The sequence below is a fragment of the Thalassophryne amazonica genome, chromosome 7 (assembly GCF_902500255.1).
Source record: "Thalassophryne amazonica chromosome 7, fThaAma1.1, whole genome shotgun sequence".
In the NCBI taxonomy this organism is placed as follows: Eukaryota; Metazoa; Chordata; class Actinopteri; order Batrachoidiformes; family Batrachoididae; genus Thalassophryne; species Thalassophryne amazonica.
The window spans coordinates 71,515,526-71,535,322 of NC_047109.1; the positions used below are offsets into that span (position 1 = coordinate 71,515,526).

The 19,797-nt window shown below is 40.0% G+C and overlaps 1 protein-coding gene across 4 annotated transcripts in view; it reads right to left on the bottom strand.

The window, feature by feature from the left end:
* Positions 1-19,797, bottom strand: part of grik5 (glutamate receptor, ionotropic, kainate 5) — a 352,876-nt gene that overhangs the window by 87,818 nt on the left and 245,261 nt on the right. For all 4 annotated transcript variants that reach the window (XM_034174412.1, XM_034174411.1, XM_034174414.1 and 1 more), the window contains exon 2: positions 18,393-18,557. In XM_034174412.1, the coding sequence (XP_034030303.1) occupies positions 18,393-18,507 (115 nt within the window). In that variant the 5' untranslated portion in view covers positions 18,508-18,557. The remainder of the gene's footprint in view (positions 1-18,392; positions 18,558-19,797) is intronic.

Genomic DNA, 19,797 nt, shown 5'->3' on the forward strand with positions numbered 1-19,797 from the left:
TACACAGCTGCAGTACTGCAGTACCCTGACAGCAGCCACAAAGCCAGCTCTCTACCAATCACAATGCTCCGGTCAGGTGGAGGTCTTGAAAAATAAAGGCATCCTGACTTATGGTTTTGTGTGAATACTGATAGAATAACTCCATTAATGTCAATTCTGTCATTTGTACAAAGTTAAAATATAACATATATCTTTTAATGTTGAATAATGCACTAATTCTGAGGTTTTGTAACAAACACAGACAGATCGCAAAGGATTCTGGGTAAAAGTGCCTCTGCTAAACACTGACTGGTTCAGTCATTCATTATGTAAACCAACACGTTAATGTGATGTGTGTCGTGTGTTGGTGTTTACAGATAAATGTGCTTTTGTAAAATATTCCATTTTTTATTTGTAAAAACAGGCATTTTTATGGAGCCCTGGAAGTGTCATCGCAAAATGTGGAAAGAATGTGCGCACATTTTATGATGTGCGCACGTTTTATGATGTTGCAAAACGTTCACTCAATATTGTGTTGACACATAAATGTTGGCTTTACACTGTGCGAGTTTTGGCCCTTTTTCAGATGATTTTTCATTCGTGAGAGAATTTTTTGGATTGAGTTTCAGGTTAATTGCGTGTCCTGCATCGTGTAGTGTACATGGAGTAACAAGCTGCATTTAACATCTCACGACCACCTCCTAATCGCCGACCGTACGGTCGAATGAAAATCAAACCTGTTTGATATTATTCTGTATCCTGCTCCTGAAGAGCTACAAGCATCCAACCACTCGCACTGTGCATGTGTAAACACCGCAGAGCTGTCTTGTAATGTTTTTTGCTGTTGTTGTTGTTTTTAAACTTAATTTGTAAAAAAAAAAAAAAAAAAGCCATTTGCAAAGCCAAAAAGTTGATTTGACAACCATCTGATATAACCGGGGTCCAAATAAATAGAACACTGTCATCCACTGGTGCCCAGACGCTTAGTACTTAGGGCGAATACTGCTATGAACACTACTGGCCAGTAGATGGCAGTAGAGGCCTTGAAAACTTGCCAAAACAAAATCCCAGATAATCCGTGTCTGCTACATTGATTTAAGATGCGTGTAATTTAACAAACGCAAATACAATAACATTTATAAGCCCAGAGAATATATTCACGAGAGTTTTAGGCACTAGAGTTTAATGCTGCTGTCCGTGGAGCCTGAACAGAGTGTCTGAAATACATTTGTCCTGTCGTGAACGTACTGAGATTGCCCAAAATGCACTGCTGGGCACAGCATGTGCTCACAAAACCTTAAAAATTAGCACATTACTTTAAAACTAAAACATATATCTGATGTTTTCACTTTATAAAACTTCAGGCATGATAGTAATTTTAAATAACTTGTCCAAAATTACTTTGGTTAAAATTTGAACCATAAGTTAAAAATGTATGCCTCTGGATGACTTGGCTGATATTGCCATCATATCAGTATGGTGTTAAAGGAAATGATTTGTTTGTGTGTGTGTGTGTGTGTGTGTGTGTGTGTGTGTGTGTGTGTGTGTGTGTGTGTGTGTGTGTGTGTGTGTGTGTGAGTGACCACTTCTTCTTTGCCTGCAGAGGATAGAGTGGTTTCTCCTGAAACTAGCTCGCTTCTGTTTGCAGAGGGTAGAACTATACATCTCTTAGGAAACTTTCAACAGGTAGGTCTCAACTGATTTTAAATTTTAAAAATGTTTGCTGCTGTTCAGCTTGGTTTACTATGTTATCGGACGACAATTCATCGGAAGTTAATTAGTTCGATAATGGTTTTTAAAGTTATCTAAAAAGATAATCTGATAATGAAAACATTATCTTTGATAATTATCTGTTATCGGATTATTGGAAATGTGCCCACCACTGCTGATAATGTGGAAGTGAAGCAGATGTCAAAAAAGTAAAAAAAAAAAAAAAAAGACTTAAAAAAACAGTCAAAAAGGACATTTCCACCACTAAATGACTCAAATGGGTCCCGACCAAGCGTAAATATGTGATGATTTGGGAGTGAGAATGTGTTGGCAGCAAGACACATTATCAAATTAAAGTGTTGAAAGCGCTGCAGATTATATTTCTTTGTGTACTCTGTGTTCCAAAAGACATTTTTCAGTTGATGAGATGTTTTTGATGCATCTACCTGTTGCTGAGTTGATGTAGGTGTTTGTGCATTTGTGTTGTATTAATTTATACGTTTTATGGCCTCTCTCAGCTAACATAGCAATGACTTAATGAACTAAAATGAGGTGTGTCATATGTGGAAGAATGCCAGAAAATAAATAACCTCTGTCACCCAGGAATGTCAAAGTATGTCCTTCACTGGAGCTGTTAAATTCTCTTTGTGCTTCCACCTTACAATTTGAGTGGCACACAGCACATTTTCAGATTATTACTCTTTGGAGCTCTTACTTTGTTGTTAAATTAATGATTGGCACATCTCTTTTATAGATCACAAACAAATTCCATAAATGTGAAGTTTGAAGCCTACGTCACACAAGTACAGGTTGGATTTGTGGTGGATGTTTCCATACAGATTGTCCGCATGCAAACCTGGACCAAAACCTGTTACATTCAGTGTACAAATGTCCCAGCAGTTGTTCCATCCCAACCTGCAGCACAGAAAGTTCTCTATATATTGCACAGCAGGAACATTCTCACACCACAGAGAATTCCTGCTGTGGACAAAGGGACACAGACAGGGACACAGGATGAGAAAAGAGAGGCAACCTGTTTGATAAATTACCATCTTATTTGTATGCAAATCTTCATATGCCAGATGAGCAAGAAGATTCGCTCATTCCCTTCAACATTCTCTTCACGTGTACCAAAGAGGCAATGATTTCACCCCTGTCTGTTGCATGTTTGGCTTATTTGTCACCAGGATTGCTAAAATAATTATACCCCCATCACACATAGCCGGAATCACGGAGAATGGCGTGGGAATGATGAATCGGCGCACATCTGAAAAGTGTCGGATTTCAGTTCCAAAATGTTCTGACAGCCATCTGCGGAAGTCAAAATCAGCCGGCGGCCCCCGTGTGTGATGCACATGTTCAAAACCCTCCAGGCGCCATCGAAATGGGACACCTATCTGACGGCGGTCCATGTGTAATCTGAGGACCATCTGACTGCAATTTATGTGTTTCAATGGTGACAAAATGGGATCCGAAATGATTTGAGCCCATACAAAGGAACCTGAAGATGGATCTGGCACGATATGCCTGCCGGAATGACCTGCACGTGCCACGTATAATAATGTACCCCCCGGAGCACAAAGAAACTGTTGAAATATAGCACGCATCATCATGATATAATTATGAATTATTATCATGTACAGTGAATGTGAACAGCGGCTATCAAACCGAAAGCTCCGTGCTCTACTGTGCACATGCCACTGCAAATCTGAACAGGCTGTTATATCCACAATAGACCATACAGTACAGATATTTGTCCATTCCCTCCCATAGGCGACATAAATAATGTGAACTATTGTCTCCATCATTGTATGTGTCACGCTTGGAGCTGAACGGATCTCACGCTGTAACACATGATCACCTTCTAACTCTGTAGGAGATATGACATGGAACTGTTGTGCCAGGCCATTACAGTATTAATAATCATGAATCTCACCTCCAACAGCGGTCGAGGAGTGTTTCACAGCGCGGATGTGGAGCTGGACTGCAGCCTGTGGTTAAAATCTTGTCACCCGAAATAAAAAAAAATTATTCCATGTGATAATCCAACCATCACAGTGTCCAGGGTTGTGTTGGGCTCCTGAAGTGAGCAAAAAAGAAAAAAGAAAGTTTGCAGGAAAGGCGCTGCGTCTGATACAGGGGACAGCTGCCAACTGCCAGCAAACTTTCAGCAAAGCTGTCCAGTGGCACGCGTGCTCATGTGCGCCCCACGTGTGCACAGTGGCCCATGCAGTGTTATGCATGATCTCACACACACACACACACACACACACACACACACACACACACACACACACACACACACACACACACACACACACACACACACACACACACACACACACACACACACACGGCTGAGTGATAATTGCAGCCCCCTACACGCACATGAGTGCACACACGTGCACTCGTGCGTGTGAGGAACACAGTGCTCACTCCCAGTCCGGTCCCGTGTTTGCCATCCAGACGTTTGGACATCAGGCAGTCTTCAGTGTCTTTTATGGCCGCCTGATGGCAGTCTGTGTCATCTACCTGTTCTCTACATACGCGTTTGGAAGCCATCGTGCAGGTGTGGACAAGGTACTCCGGATGTGTTCTGACACAGCTGACCACGCGTCTTTTCCTCCCGACTGTGTCGGATTATGGCAATATCTGCCATGTCGGGCATGGTTTCTGCACATTTTTGCTATGTGTGACAGGGCTTTATGGTCTGATTTTCAGGAAGTGTGGTGGAGGAAAAGAACCTATTTAAAATCAGGTGCAGATCCTGATCCAGGGTTGAATCTATTTTTTTTGGACCTTCATCAAAAATTTTGCAGCAGTTTTAAAAACATCTAATTAAATAGTGCATGCACCTCTTATTTATTTATTTATTGTTTTTTGTTTTGTTTTGTTTTATGCAACATTGTAGCCAGTATCTCTCACCACTGGTGGGAAATATTGACATTCATCAAGCAATATAAAGCCTTGAATTATATAACAATTCACTTAAAGATTTCAGCAAATTTAATTTCATAGTTTGTGCTGTACTCTACGGCTTCAGTCCACAGTAACAAGTTCACCTTTAAACTCATTTGAGACTAGGACACAATTGTGAAACCTGTGAAATTTCACAGGTACAGACAGAACCTATTAAAATAGCTCACCTTCTATGTCAAAGTGCCAGGGGACACATGTAGTATATGAAATATGGTTTGAGGTCTACATAGCTGCAGAACCTGTTGCACTTTTGTGAAAAAGCCTACTCTACTGCGTTCGTTTGATGAGTTCAATGACAATGGTAAGCAGACTGCATTTCTATTGCTCTTGTCCATCTGATGCACTGATGTGTCATATTCACCAAGTCAGTCACACGCACACACACACACGTCTGGGTACAGTGCATGTTTGGCACACTTTCCCAATCAATTCAATGGAAAAATGTGTCCAAACGTTTGGTTATGCCTGTGTGTGTCTATCTATATATCTATCTATATATATCTATCTATATATATATATATATATATATATATATATATATATATATATATATATTAGTACTGTCAGGCAATAAATAAATTATCTAATTAATTACAAGGTTTGTGATTAATTAAATTACATTTGATCACATGTATATATTTTTGGAAAATATCACCTCAAGTTGCAAAACACATACGCAGGTTCTCAGAAACATAAAAACAAAGAAGAAAAAAATTCACTCTTAAAAACAATGAGAGAAATATTATAATGAATAACAATAAAACTGTGCAGTCTATGAATTTTGCAAAAATGGTGCATCGAGCATGATGTACTGCTGCACGACAATATGTATTTTGAAATTTAATTATGGAGATTGTGTGGGTGATGTAGCAATTTTCACTTTGGATATCAGGGGTTTTTTTTGTAATTTTGTAATACAGCTGTAATCCTGGGCTATGGAAAAAGTGTGTGTGTGTGTGTGTGTGTGTGTGTGTGTGTGTGTGTGTGTGTGTGTGTGTGTGTGTGTGTGTGTGTGTGTGTGTGTGTGTGTGTGTGTGTGTGTGTGTGTGTGTGGAGGACGGGGGCTTTTCATAATCTGATTGAAAAACACAGAGATATTAGGTTACTTGTTGTCTAAGTCTGACAGTGTGTAGATAAACTTTAAAGACAAACTTAATGTCATAACAGTCTACAAGATGTTAACTTTATATTATTCATTTCTGAAAAAGGTAACTGTTATACTGCAATAAGAATCTGGTGCATTTAAAAAAAAGTCTCTATACTAATTTTGTTATACCTCATCCATTTTCCAAATGGCAGCACGGTGGATTAGTGGTTAGCACTGTTGCCTCACAGCAAGAAGGTCATGGGTTGGATTCCCACCTGTGGCCTTTCTGTGTGGAGTTTGCATGTTCTTCCCATGTTTGAGTGGGTTTCCTCCGGCTGCTCCAGTTATCTCCCACATTTAAAAGACATGCAGGTTAGGTGAATTGGAAACTTTAGAATTGTCCAGGTCTCTCTTGCAAAAGAGGTCTCGATTTCAATGGGACTAACCTGGTTAAATAATTTTTTTTTTTAAATATTCTATTCCCACTTACTCCAAATAAGGGGGCTGGAGCCTATCCCAGCAGTCAGAGGGTATGAGGCAGGTTACACCCTGGACAGGACGGCAGTCTGTCTCATGGCCACATATAGACAGACAAACACATTCACACCTGCACGTACACCTACAGATATTTTAAAGTTTCCTGTTCACCTAACATGCATACCTTCTGGATGTGGGAGGAAGTGTCCGGTGGAAACCCACGCAAACACGGGGAGAACATACCAACTCCACACAGAAAGGCCCAAGTGGTAAGCGATCCCACAACCTTCTTGCTGTGAGGCAACAGTGCTAACCACTAAGCTGTCATCTTCCCCTTATACCTCATTAGATTTAAATTTTAAATAAAACTGAGCAAGTGGTTTTGATTCTTCTACTATATTGCTAACGCAGACTTTCCAACAATCTATTTGGTTAAAACTGAGAAGAATACAACTACAAATTACTTTATTCCATTAGTAAAGGTTGGAAGTTCACACGCATGGTGTTAGACTGGAACACTCTAAACGTTTTTCTTTCCAACCGTCTCTTATTATACTTCACTGTGTGGGGAAGTTCACTTTGAGACACAAATGAAGAATAACACTCAAGATGAAAGCATGCTGAAATAAATCCCAGCATGAATATTCCAGAAATTCCCAATTATCACATGGTTATATATTATTTAGAAACACAGTATTCATTAGAGCGTTCACTCGGATGTAAACCCTGATATCTGAGAAAGATAGAAAAAAAACATTTAGATGAGAAATATGTTAGAATGTCTAAATGAAGAGACAATTTCACACTCTGATTAAAATTACAAGAGGTTTTAGTGAATTTTTCCTCCAACTGGGATCTTTAAAATGTAGATGATTAGTCCATTATAGAATAATCAGGTCATGTTTTTCTTATTGCTCATTAGTGTGCATTTGCTAATGTTCATTTATTCTAGCCACTGATTCCTCCCTCCATTAACCCCCCAACATATTGAGTCTCGACTGGTCCTGTGATATTATCACCCACCACAGCGTGGAAAATGTAGGTATAAGTATTCATTTGTACATCTGTCTATCCATCCTGATAACATACACAACACCACAATGTAAACTATTGAACAGAACTGGATGAAATTGGCCAGGTTTCTCAAATGTGCCTCAAATAATTTTGATTCCCTCAAAAGAGTTTTGGGGAACATTTATGACAGCGTTACAACTATTTTTAAGCCCCACATTTACAGGCTTGTTAACAGCTCAGCCAGCTACTGCTAATATCTGATATTCTCCTAAATATACTTCAAAACAAGAGCAATGAGAGATTTCTGACATCCGCCAATCCAGATCCAGATCCCCTCCAAAATTCAGTGGATTCTTCCATGCCCTAACAGCTATCTGTGGTGAAAACATCATCAAAATCCATGCAGTAGTTTTGACTTAATGCTGCTAAAAGACAGACAGACAGACAAATAAATAAATAAACGCCAATGATTTTATGGCAGATGTAATCAAAGGGTTTTAATGTCAGATCATTAGCAGTTGCACTCAGACCACAGTAAATAGTTTTAATGTGAAATACCAATATTCACACTTAGGCTAATGGAGAATTAACAGGCGTAATCTTTTGTCAAAATTAAAATCTTTACATTATTAATGCAGTTTATCAGGTAGTCATTAAAAAAAACAACAAAAAGGCTGCTTTTTGCTCCTGCACTCCTTCAAATCTGCATCACTTCTAGCTAATGAAAAGGAGAGCATTGTGGGTAATTAATTAATGCAGAAGATTTTGACGCGTTAATGTTCACCCCCACAAGCTCATAACAGCATGTCGCTGCTGCACAACAGGTCTGAATTGCAACAAAATAATGCAGATCACTTAAAAGTTTCATGTTTGTCAAACATCAAGAAATGCAGATGAATTTTAGAACACAGAAAGCCCAGATAAATTCCGCAGGAGACACAAGCTATTGCAACGTTCCTGGATTCTTCTTCTGTGGTTCTTTATACACTGTTCATTTTTGATAGGGTATGTGGTACTGCCACCAGTGGTGAACTGTGATGGACGCAGGCACACAACTCAAGATTGCGCAGACGTGCAGCATTATTGAAATAAATGCAAGCAATAGTAACCTTTAATGTGGGTTCAAAACATTTATACGTTTATATCCTTCTTTCCTGTAATTGTAGGATTATTAACCGAGTGAGAGGTCTGTATGGGGAAATATCAGACCGAGGTGTTGACAGTACAGACAAAGCGTCAGCGACATCCGTGCGAAAAACAGTGAGGTCGGATATCCCCATACAGACCAGGCAAGAGAGGTTAGTAATTCATTTATTATATGGCTATTATATAAGGTGTCTCAAAAAAATGTACCCCAAAGTACTCCGAAATATGAATACCAGGGAATGGTTTTACTGGGAAATAATGGTGTTTTCAGGAACCCTAAAGTTTGTTCTGCAAGACATACAAGTCCAGGAAAAATGCCACAGTTGAACCTAATTCAGAGAACAAAAATCGTCGAGTTCTGTGCAATGCATCCTAAGGGCTGACTTGTATCTCTTTCCATACAAAATTAATTCTCAGAGCGATCTAGCTCCCCAGCAAATGGCAAGGAGACTTGAATTTTCTAGGTGGTTTAACAGAAAATTTGATTTGATTTGATTCTTAGGAGACGTCAGATGAGGAGGTTACATGTGGTGTAAAAGATAAAGGGTTAAACATCAAAAAGGAAAGACTGAACTAAAAACTGTGCATTGATCCTCGACGACACACCCACCGAGGATCAAACTCTGGTTATTGGCGACTCTGTTTTGAGAAATGTGAAGTTAGTGACACCAGCAACCATAGTCAATTGTCTTCCGGGGGCCAGAGCAGGCGACATTGAAGGAAATTTGAAACTGCTGGCTAAGGCTAAGCGTAAATTTGGTAAGATTGTAATTCACGTCGGCAGTAATGACACCCGGTTACGCCAATCAGAGGTCACTAAAATTAACATTAAATCGGTGTGTAACTTTGCAAAAACAATGTCGGACTCTGTAGTTTTCTCTGGGCCCCTCCCCAATCGGACCGGGAGTGACATGTTTAGCCGCATGTTCTCCTTGAATTGCTGGCTGTCTGAGTGGTGTCCAAAAAATGAGGTGGGCTTCATAGATAATTGGCAAAGCTGGTCTTGTTAGGAGAGACGGCATCCATCCCACTTTGGATGGAGCAGCTCTCATTTCTAGAAATCTGGCCAATTTTCTTAAATCCTCCAAACCGTGACTATCCAGGGTTGGGACCAGGAAGCAGAGTTGTAGTCTTACACACCTCTCTGCAGCTTCTCTCCCCCTGCCATCCCCTCATTACCCCATCCCCGTAGAGACGGTGTCTGCTCCCAGACCACCAATAACCAGCAAAAATCTATTTAAGCATAAAAATTCAAAAAGAAAAAATAATATAGCACCTTCAACTGCACCACAGACTAAAACTGTTAAATGTGGTCTATTAAACATTAGGTCTCTCTCTTCTAAGTCCCTGTTAGTAAATGATCTAATAATTGATCAACATATTGATTTATTCTGCCTTACAGAAACCTGGTTACAGCAGGATGAATATGTTAGTTTAAATGAGTCAACACCCCCGAGTCACACTAACTGCCAGAATGCTCGTAGCACGAGCCGGGGCGGAGGATTAGCAGCAATCTTCCATTCCAGCTTATTAATTAATCAAAAACCCAGACAGAGCTTTAATTCATTTGAAAGCTTGACTCTTAGTCTTGGCCATCCAAATTGGAAGTCCCAAAAACCAGTTTTATTTGTTGTTATCTATCGTCCACCTGGTCGTTACTGTGAGTTTCTCTGTGAATTTTCAGACCTTTTGTCTGACTTAGTGCTTAGCTCAGATAAGATAATTATAGTGGGCGATTTTAACATCCACACAGATGCTGAGAATGACAGCCTCAACACTGCATGTAATCTATTATTAGACTCTATTGGCTTTGCTCAAAATGTAAATGAGTCCACCCACCACTTTAATCATATCTTAGATCTTGTTCTGACTTATGGTATGGAAATAGAAGACTTAACAGTATTCCCTGAAAACTCCCTTCTGTCTGATCATTTCTTAATAACATTTACATTTACTCTGATGGACTACCCAGCAATGGGGAATAAGTTTCATTACACTAGAAGTCTTTCAGAAAGCGCTGTAACTAGGTTTAAGGATATGATTCCTGACTCCGTGGTATAACTCACAAACTCGTAGCTTAAAGCAGATAACCCGTAAGTTGGAGAGGAAATGGCGTCTCACTAATTTAGAAGATCTTCACTTAGCCTGGAAAAAGAGTCTGTTGCTCTATAAAAAAGCCCTCCGTAAAGCTAGGACATCTTTCTACTCATCACTAATTGAAGAAAATAAGAACAACCCCAGGTTTCTTTTCAGCACTGTAGCCAGGCTGACAAAGAGTCAGAGCTCTATTGAGCTGAGTATTCCATTAACTTTAACTAGTAATGACTTCATGACTTTCTTTGCTAACACAATTTTAACTATTAGAGAAAAAATTACTCATAACCATCCCAAAGACGTATCGTTATCTTTGGCTGCTTTCAGTGATGCCGGTATTTGGTTAGACTCTTTCTCTCCGATTGTTCTGTCTGAGTTATTTTCATTAGTTACTTCATCCAAACCATCAACATGTTTATTAGACCCCATTCCTACCAGGCTGCTCAAGGAAGCTCTACCATTATTTAATGCTTCGATCTTAAATATGATCAATCTATCTTTGTTAGTTGGCTATGTACCACAGGCTTTTAAGGTGGCAGTAATTAAACCATTACTTAAAAAGCCATCACTTGACCCAGCTATCTTAGGTAATTATAGGCCAATCTCCAACCTTCCTTTTCTCTCAAAATTCTTGAAAGGGTAGTTGTAAAACAGCTAACTGATCATCTGCAGAGGAATGGTCTATTTGAAGAGTTTCAGTCAGGTTTTAGAATTCATCATAGTACAGAAATAGCATTAGTGAAGGTTACAAATGATCTTCTTATGGCCTCGGACAGTGGACTCATCTCTGTGCTTGTTCTGTTGGACCTCAGTGCTGCTTTTGATACTGTTGACCATAAAATTTTATTACAGAGATTAGAGCATGCCATAGGTATTAAAGGCACTGCGCTGCGGTGGTTTGAATCATATTTGTCTAATAGATTACAATTTGTTCATGTAAATGGGGAATCTTCTTCACAGACTAAAGTTAATTATGGAGTTCCACAAGGTTCTGTGCTAGGACCAATTTTATTCACTTTATACATGCTTCCCTTAGGCAGTGTTATTAGACGGTATTGCTGAAATTTTCATTGTTACGCAGATGATACCCAGCTTTATCTATCCATGAAGCCAGAGGACACACACCAATTAGCTAAACTGCAGGATTGTCTTACAGACATAAAGACATGGATGACCTCTAATTTCCTGCTTTTAAACTCAGATAAAACTGAAGTTATTGTACGTGGCCCCACAAATCTTAGAAACATGGTGTCTAACCAGATCCTTACTCTGGATGGCATTACCCTGACCTCTAGTAATACTGTGAGAAATCTTGGAGTCATTTTTGATCAGGATATGTCATTCAAAGCGCATATTAAACAAATATGTAGGACTGCTTTTTTGCATTTACGCAATATCTCTAAAATTAGAAAGGTCTTGTCTCAGAGTGATGCTGAAAAACTAATTCATGCATTTATTTCCTCTAGGCTGGACTATTGTAATTCATTATTATCAGGTTGTCCTAAAAGTTCCCTGAAAAGCCTTCAGTTAATTCAAAATGCTGCAGCTAGAGTACTGACGGGGACTAGAAGGAGAGAGCATATCTCACCCATATTGGCCTCTCTTCATTGGCTTCCTGTTAATTCTAGAATAGAATTTAAAATTCTTCTTCTTACTTATAAGGTTTTGAATAATCAGGTCCCATCTTATCTTAGGGACCTCGTAGTACCATATCACCCCAATAGAGCGCTTCGCTCTCAGACTGCAGCCTTACTTGTAGTTCCTAGGGTTTGTAGGAGTAGAATGGGAGGCAGAGCCTTCAGCTTTCAGGCTCCTCTCCTGTGGAACCAGCTCCCAATTCAGATCAGGGAGACAGACACCCTCTCTACTTTTAAGATTAGGCTTAAAACTTTCCTTTTTGCTAAAGCTTATAGTTAGGGCTGGATCAGGTGACCCTGAACCATCCCTTAGTTATGCTGCTATAGACGTAGACTGCTGGGGGGTTCCCATGATGCACTGTTTCTTTCTCTTTTTGCTCTGTATGCACCACTCTGCATTTAATCATTAGTGATCGATCTCTGCTCCCCTCCACAGCATGTCTTTTTCCTGGTTCTCTCCCTCAGCCCCAACCAGTCCCAGCAGAAGACTGCCCCTCCCTGAGCCTGGTTCTGCTGGAGGTTTCTTCCTGTTAAAAGGGAGTTTTTCCTTCCCACTGTAGCCAAGTGCTTGCTCGCAGGGGGTCGTTTTGACCGTTGGGGTTTTACATAACTATTGTATGGCCTTGCCTTACAATATAAAGCGCCTTGGAGCAACTGTTTGTTGTGATTTGGTGCTATATAAAAAAAATTGATTGATTGATTGATTGATTGATTGATTGGGGAGACAAATTACATGCTTCGACCACATGGTCATGCAGAAAATGTCTGATAATATTGATTGATTTTTCTGTCCTGTCAGAATACTTTTGGGTACATTTTTTGAGACAGCATATATATATATATATATACATACACACACACACAGACATATATATATATACACAGCATCACCCAAATATGCTGCTGACTGTGTTAGGCCTGTTTGCTTTCTTCACCTCCACGAAGAACTTGCTAACAAATGGTTCGGTCATTAGCTGGTAAGCTTTCAATCTGTGTTTTTTCCAATGCCATTTAGGTATTAATAGAGTATGTTCATGTCCGACTTGGTTTTTCTCATTGTGTTTTTAGCATCCTGGTTTGTAATGAAAATACGTGCTGTGATCCGATTGTCATGGTAACTGGTCCAATATGGGAAAATATCTGATTGGTAATCAACCAATCCAAGCATGCGCAGCCATATAATATCAGTTATCAAGTTGTTCACCAATGAATATGGCTTTATACACCCTGAAGAAAACCATATACCCTGAGGCCGAAGGGTGTTTATCATATACCTATAAATGATAAATACACGCAGAACACAATGTGCGTGCTCTCCCTTCACTCACTGCCTCCGGGGATATGGATGCGGGACCCGCAAAGAATCCAAGTCATGGCCACGGAGCTCTGCGGCTGCGGTTACCGAGACCATACAGCGGGCACTGCGCATTAAAACAGCGAGCGTAGTCTCTGGACATGTTACTGCATGCAGCTCGGCACAGCAGACAGGGGGGCGGTGTGAGTGGCCTGCTGTGGCGCTTACCGAGCCCGCAGACTCAGTAAGTGCATCGGAGGCAGTGAAAGCAATCGCGGTGATGCCGACTGGTGTCACGTACAAGTCTTTCTGCCGTACAATTCCTCCACCTCACTTAGGAAACAGCGATTGGAAGTTGAGGTGGATGGATGATGAAAGAAGCAAAACACCTTCGCAAATTACGTCGATATTTTGATGAACTTTTGATGATTTCTTCATTTACAGCAGCTTCATTAAACAAATGTACTCGAATGATTATCAGCACGATGGCGAGCTTACAGGCTAACCTCCGCTAACACTAGAAGACAGTTGCCAACTGAAGCTGCTGTAAATGAAGAAATTCATCAAAATATTGACATAAATTGCGAAGGTGTTTTGCTTCTTTCATCATCCATCAACCTCAAGTTCCAAGCGCTGTTTTCTAAGCAAGGCGGAAAGAATTGTACGTGACACCTGATTGGCTGATTACTCGGGTGGTATGAAAAATATTACCGTCCGCAAAAAGGGTGTATTGCTATTTATTCTTTAGTGTTTTATCCAATCATATTGGCGTATCATTTATAGGTATATGATAATATAATATATTTCTCAAATTTGTGCCAGGAAAAATCTTATAATGCGATTTCAGACACTCCTAAAGTTCACAATGCTATTTAATGACATCCACTCCCATCATTACAGGGACTCATTTGAATCTCTGTTCCAGTGTGGTGCATAAGGCAAAGGATACTGGACTAGGTTTATGAACATAGCTAGCTTGTTTAATATACTTTCTTTTGTGAAGAAGTTTACATTGTATCAACTGTCTATAGATGACTTAATATGATCTAGTTTCTAACTTTAGGTTTATGTTACAATTTAACTAGCTAATGTTAATAGTTAATGCTAACATTTCCCTTACATAGCACTGGCTAGCTAGCTAATCACATTTTAACACCACAGTCACATAAGTACACAAATGTAACAAGATGACCACAGAAATAAACATAAACATTCAGAAATAACTCTAAATCACAATTATTTATTTATATTTACAGTCCTCCTATAAGCCTTTGCACTGCTGTGTGTTCTAGCACCAGAGTGATCTCCACCTCTGACTGGTGCTACTGGCACTTTCCTGCTCAAACTGCACCAGGAGAGATTTTACCTTAATATAGAGAGCAGCAAAACATTGTGTATTGTTTACTTTCTCCTTTGCTGTTCTAGGAACAGACTGCCCAGTGGCTCCTCCTGCAGAGTTCAAAAAAGTTACATAACTCCTCTTTAGGGTCCAAGCACCCAGTGATAGCTGGGGTGGGAGGACCCTATTGCATTTGTGCAGATTTTTTTGTTTGTGTCTGGCCATCGAAAAATTGAATTTTAAAACTCTTTTTGCATCTCCATAGTTGTTTTCCTCTTCCATTCATGGACATCTCTGGGGAGTATTTGGAATTTACTTGTCTGAGGAATGTAGTTCTCTTGAAGACCAAGCCCCTCCATGGGATATACCACTGACAAATAGAGGGAATGGCTGGCATCAAGAAGTCCTACCAATGGCTAGAAAAGGCCTCCCTAAAGGACAGCACAGAGAGTGATCATGGCAGCACTAGAACAAGCCCTAAGAACCAGATCCATGTAGGCAGGAGTCTATCACAGTCCAGCAGATAATAGTAGGATACAAGCAGGTACAGTGTACACTAAGAGGCACAACCAAGTCTTTGAAATTGTGTACAAGAATACCTGTGCTGCCTATGGAATAGACCTCCACAGTTCCCAATGGGAGATACTGCCTAAGGTGGTTGAGAAGGACAGGGCTAAGGTCCTGTGGGACTTCAAATTACAGACAGAAAAGCATCTGCTACCCAACCAACCAGATACAGTGGTGGTTGACAAGGGAAAGAAGAACCCAAAATGTCAGCACTGAATAAACAGCAGAGCAATAGTAAGAGCTACACCACTACCAGCGGAATACAATTTGATGAAATGTACATTTGAAATACTACATAATTAAAAGACTGCACAATGCCAGACTATGAGCAATTTAGAATTTTTGAGAAAGCAGTGGTAATAGATACTGGCTACAATGTTGCTTTGTTAATCCTGCCATGTGCTTATTTCATGTTATGCTGTGCTGTCCATATGTTATTTGTAGCTCCATCTGGACAGTTTGAGCAAGCTCTCATCAGCATGAGATTTAAAACTCAATGTGACACAGGTGTTAGGATTTAACAACAGTGGGTACACTTCAGTTCCAATTTGTTCCTTGTACACATGGCGCGATATCAGAAAAAGATGCAACAGGAAAGAAATGCGACAAATTAAGACAACAGAAATGTCTTTTCTTCCAAAGTATTATCTGATGTCACATCTGTTTCTGGCACATTTGTAAAGATGACAGTTAAAAGATGTAACTCATCTACCTTCTCTGGAGCTATTTTTGTAGCCTTTCAATGAGAAGTTCTGTCAAAGTAAAAATTATGACTATCACTATAACTTTTAATCAACCTTATATATGACAAATGTATGAAATATCAACTCTGCATGTTCTCTTGCACAGTCAAAGCCAGAATTACAATCCTATTACTCCTCACACAATAGATAATCAGATGCCATTTCTGCAGTTTTTGCCATGTATTTGTACACCTGCATTTATTAACTTTATAGGCTCCAGCTCCCCGCAACTCTCAAAAGGATAAAGGTATTGGAAAAAAATAATGAATGTGATTTGTTGAAGTTTTATTCTGTTGTTAATTTATTACTCGGTGCTCTGTGGATTGTGATGGTAACATGTACAGTAGTTGTGTAGTGTAATTGGTCTGCAGGGACTTTTATTGCTTTTGTACATAGAATTTTGTGATGTGCAGTCTTGTTGAAATTATAACAAGAGTGCACAGTTGGTAGTGCAGCCGTTATTAATGCTAATGATGACATGTGACAAACTGAGTTTGTGAAATCTTACTATCTGTTAATAATTAAAATGAACCATTTCAAGCAATGTCACATGTAAAAAGCAACTCTCTCCCATGGCTGTGTACAGAAAATTCAAACTAGACTTTATGGTACAATTTTACATGGATGTATATAAAATAAGGCACACTAGCATACTGAGAGTAGCCAGAGAGCGTTCAGACCTGTTTTTCAAATCCGCTTAATCCTATACACGTCTACACCCAATTTTGATTTCAAGTTGTGTGTGTGTGTGTGTATCTGGACATCAGAGCACAGGTCTGCGTGTATCTGGACGTGACACCGCATGTGTGTGCATGCGTATGGATCTGGATGTGACAGAGCGGGTGTGTGCATGCGGATCTGGACAACTTTCCTTTTTGCTAAAGCTTATAGTTAGGGCTGGATCAGGTGACCCTGAACCATCCCTTAGTTATGCTGCTATAGACGTAGACTGCTGGGGGGTTCCCATGATGCACTGTTTCTTTCTCTTTTTGCTCTGTATGCACCACTCTGCATTTAATCATTAGTGATCGATCTCTGCTCCCCTCCACAGCATGTCTTTTTCCTGGTTCTCTCCCTCAGCCCCAACCAGTCCCAGCAGAAGACTGCCCCTCCCTGAGCCTGGTTCTGCTGGAGGTTTCTTCCTGTTAAAAGGGAATTTTTCCTTCCCACTGTAGCCAAGTGCTTGCTCACAGGGGGTCGTTTTGACCGTTGGGGTTTTACATAATTATTGTATGGCCTTGCCTTACAATATAAAGCGCCTTGGGGCAACTGTTTGTTGTGATTTGGCGCTATATAAAAAAAAATTGATTGATTGATTGATAGGTGTGTGCACATATGCGGATCTGAACATAACAGCACGTGTGTGTGCATGCATGCGGATCTAAACATAATAGCACGGGTGTGTGCGTGCAGATCTGGACGTGACAGCATGGGTGTGTGCGTGCATGTGGATCTGGATGTAACACTCAGTCCTTCTCTATCTAATGAGTACAATTAACAGCATAAGAATGTAAATCATTATGTATACCTGATCACTTTTCTGGGGAATGCAAGCTATGATGAAGATGAGGGTTGTACAATCTACATTATAATAGCCAAGTGGCCTCTGTGTGCATGTATGTGTGTGTGCGTGTGTATGGCTTCGATCACAGAGAAACTGGTGAGAGCTGTCATTTGCCGTTTGGTATGCTTATGTATTCTGGGTCAAGGATGAATGATGCAAAAACAGAAAGTTGATAGGACTAATATTTTTGGAGAAATTAGCGATATTAGCTAACAACAGTGAACAATGGACATTGTGCTGCAATGCACCATGGGAGTTCTGGATTTGGGGGTTTTAAATGTTATTGTAGTTCAAGTTTGTTTAACAGTGTTAGTGTTATTGCTTTATTGTGTTTTTGTGGTTCAGTTGGTTTAGTCAGTTTAGATAAGTGTCATGTTGCCGTTACCACAAATGAGAAGTGTAGTGCATTTGATGTCTTCTGCCACAGTCTCTGTTTGTGGATGTGCAAATATAAAAGCACCTGCTTGGGGCAATATGCAGAAAAGTCAAAAAGCTCAGACTGGGTTTTCCTTCTTCTGCGCAGCTCGCCGCAATATATATGTAGTTTGCACTGGGATACCAATTACACAACTGCAAATTATAAAGAAGACAATACTCATTTTAGCACTGCATTATTTTTAAGGCTCTAAAGCCACAGAGTGCCTCAGAATGATGATGAAGACTCTTTTGGAACAAGCCTCCTCATATGTTACAGTGCATATGTTGACTTTGCACTAGGTGAGCGGTCTCGATTTTGTGCAGGAGGGAAGACCACCCACTCACCCATGCGGACAGAAGAGAGCAGAGGAGCCTGCTGACTGAAGGAGAGCGGCGTCATGGTGACTAACAGGAAGGAGAGGAAATGTATTGACAGCAGCAGTGCTGGCAGAGCCGGCATCTTCTACTTCTCCTCATGGAGAATGGTCTGCTGGCTTCCTGTACCACCACCTGCAGGATGGGAGGAGATATCTAACATTAATTGATGCATAATAGATTCTCCAAGCACAAAAATTCTCTCTTTAAATTCTCATTCTTGTTATCTCCTCTTTATTCTGTTTATGCAGGAGAATACAACAGTTACTGTGACAGCAACACAGAACAAAGCTCAGTGGTTCTCATACCAGGAGTCTGGCTCTCCTGAGGGGCAGCAGGGACATTAAAGAGGATGTACATAAGTGAAAACAAAAATGCTCACATGAAATAAGATGAATGAATACATTTCAGGTAGGCACCATAAACAAACACTTCTTTGATGCAGCAAGGCTTCTAATCTTCAGCCTGGCAGTATCCAGGCAGCCAATATAGCACTGTACATAAATCATATTCAAAGTAACATGATATTCAAAGCCTTCCAAAATAATATAGCATACTCTAAAATTTATTTGAAGTCTTGTTGAAAATCTCATTTTGTAAAGCCAGCAAAGTCCAGCAGTTTGAGGAAATTGTAGCACTCACTTACACAAAGGCTAAATAGGCAAGAAGTTGCTTAGCAACCACATTTTCCAGCGCTTAATAAAAAAAGTTCTACTTATGCAGTGTATCAGCAACCTAGAGTCCAAACTGGGTTTTTAAGACAAGGTTTTATCACAGCAGCTTTAACCTAGCAGTGACACTTCCAGTGGCAAGCGGGAAGATAACAAGACAGAAAAAACTTGAACTTGGGCAAACTAAAAAAAATAGACAAAAAACCCTGCAATTTGTTACATCTAAAGTTATTACAGTAGTTTATCTCAAAGTATATTTATAATTTTAGGTGTCAAGTACAGTCTGGGAGCATGTACTGGTGCTATGTTTTAGCGCATCCATGACACCATGGAACTGCCTTGGGCCCTAGATAGCAACCACCCAGGCAGACAACCAGTTCATTCCCACGTCTCTAAAATAATCATTTATTTGCTGCAGGTTAAAATGTATATTTTGCAAGGATGTAGTCACATGTCTAGTGTTGCTTAGGTGGACAGATTTTCCATAGACAATATTTTGAGGAGGAAATTGTTTTGTTTTTATTTTTTTATTTTATTTTTTTTAATGGTGCGTCTTGTACAAACAGCACATGATGGGTCCAACCACAGATCTTTTCCTTTCGTGTGGCCAAGAGAAAATTCTTAAGAGCCCCTTCACACATAACGTGATTGAGGCAGAATGGTGCAAGATGAAGTCAAATGCCTCTCGTGAAAAATCGGAACTA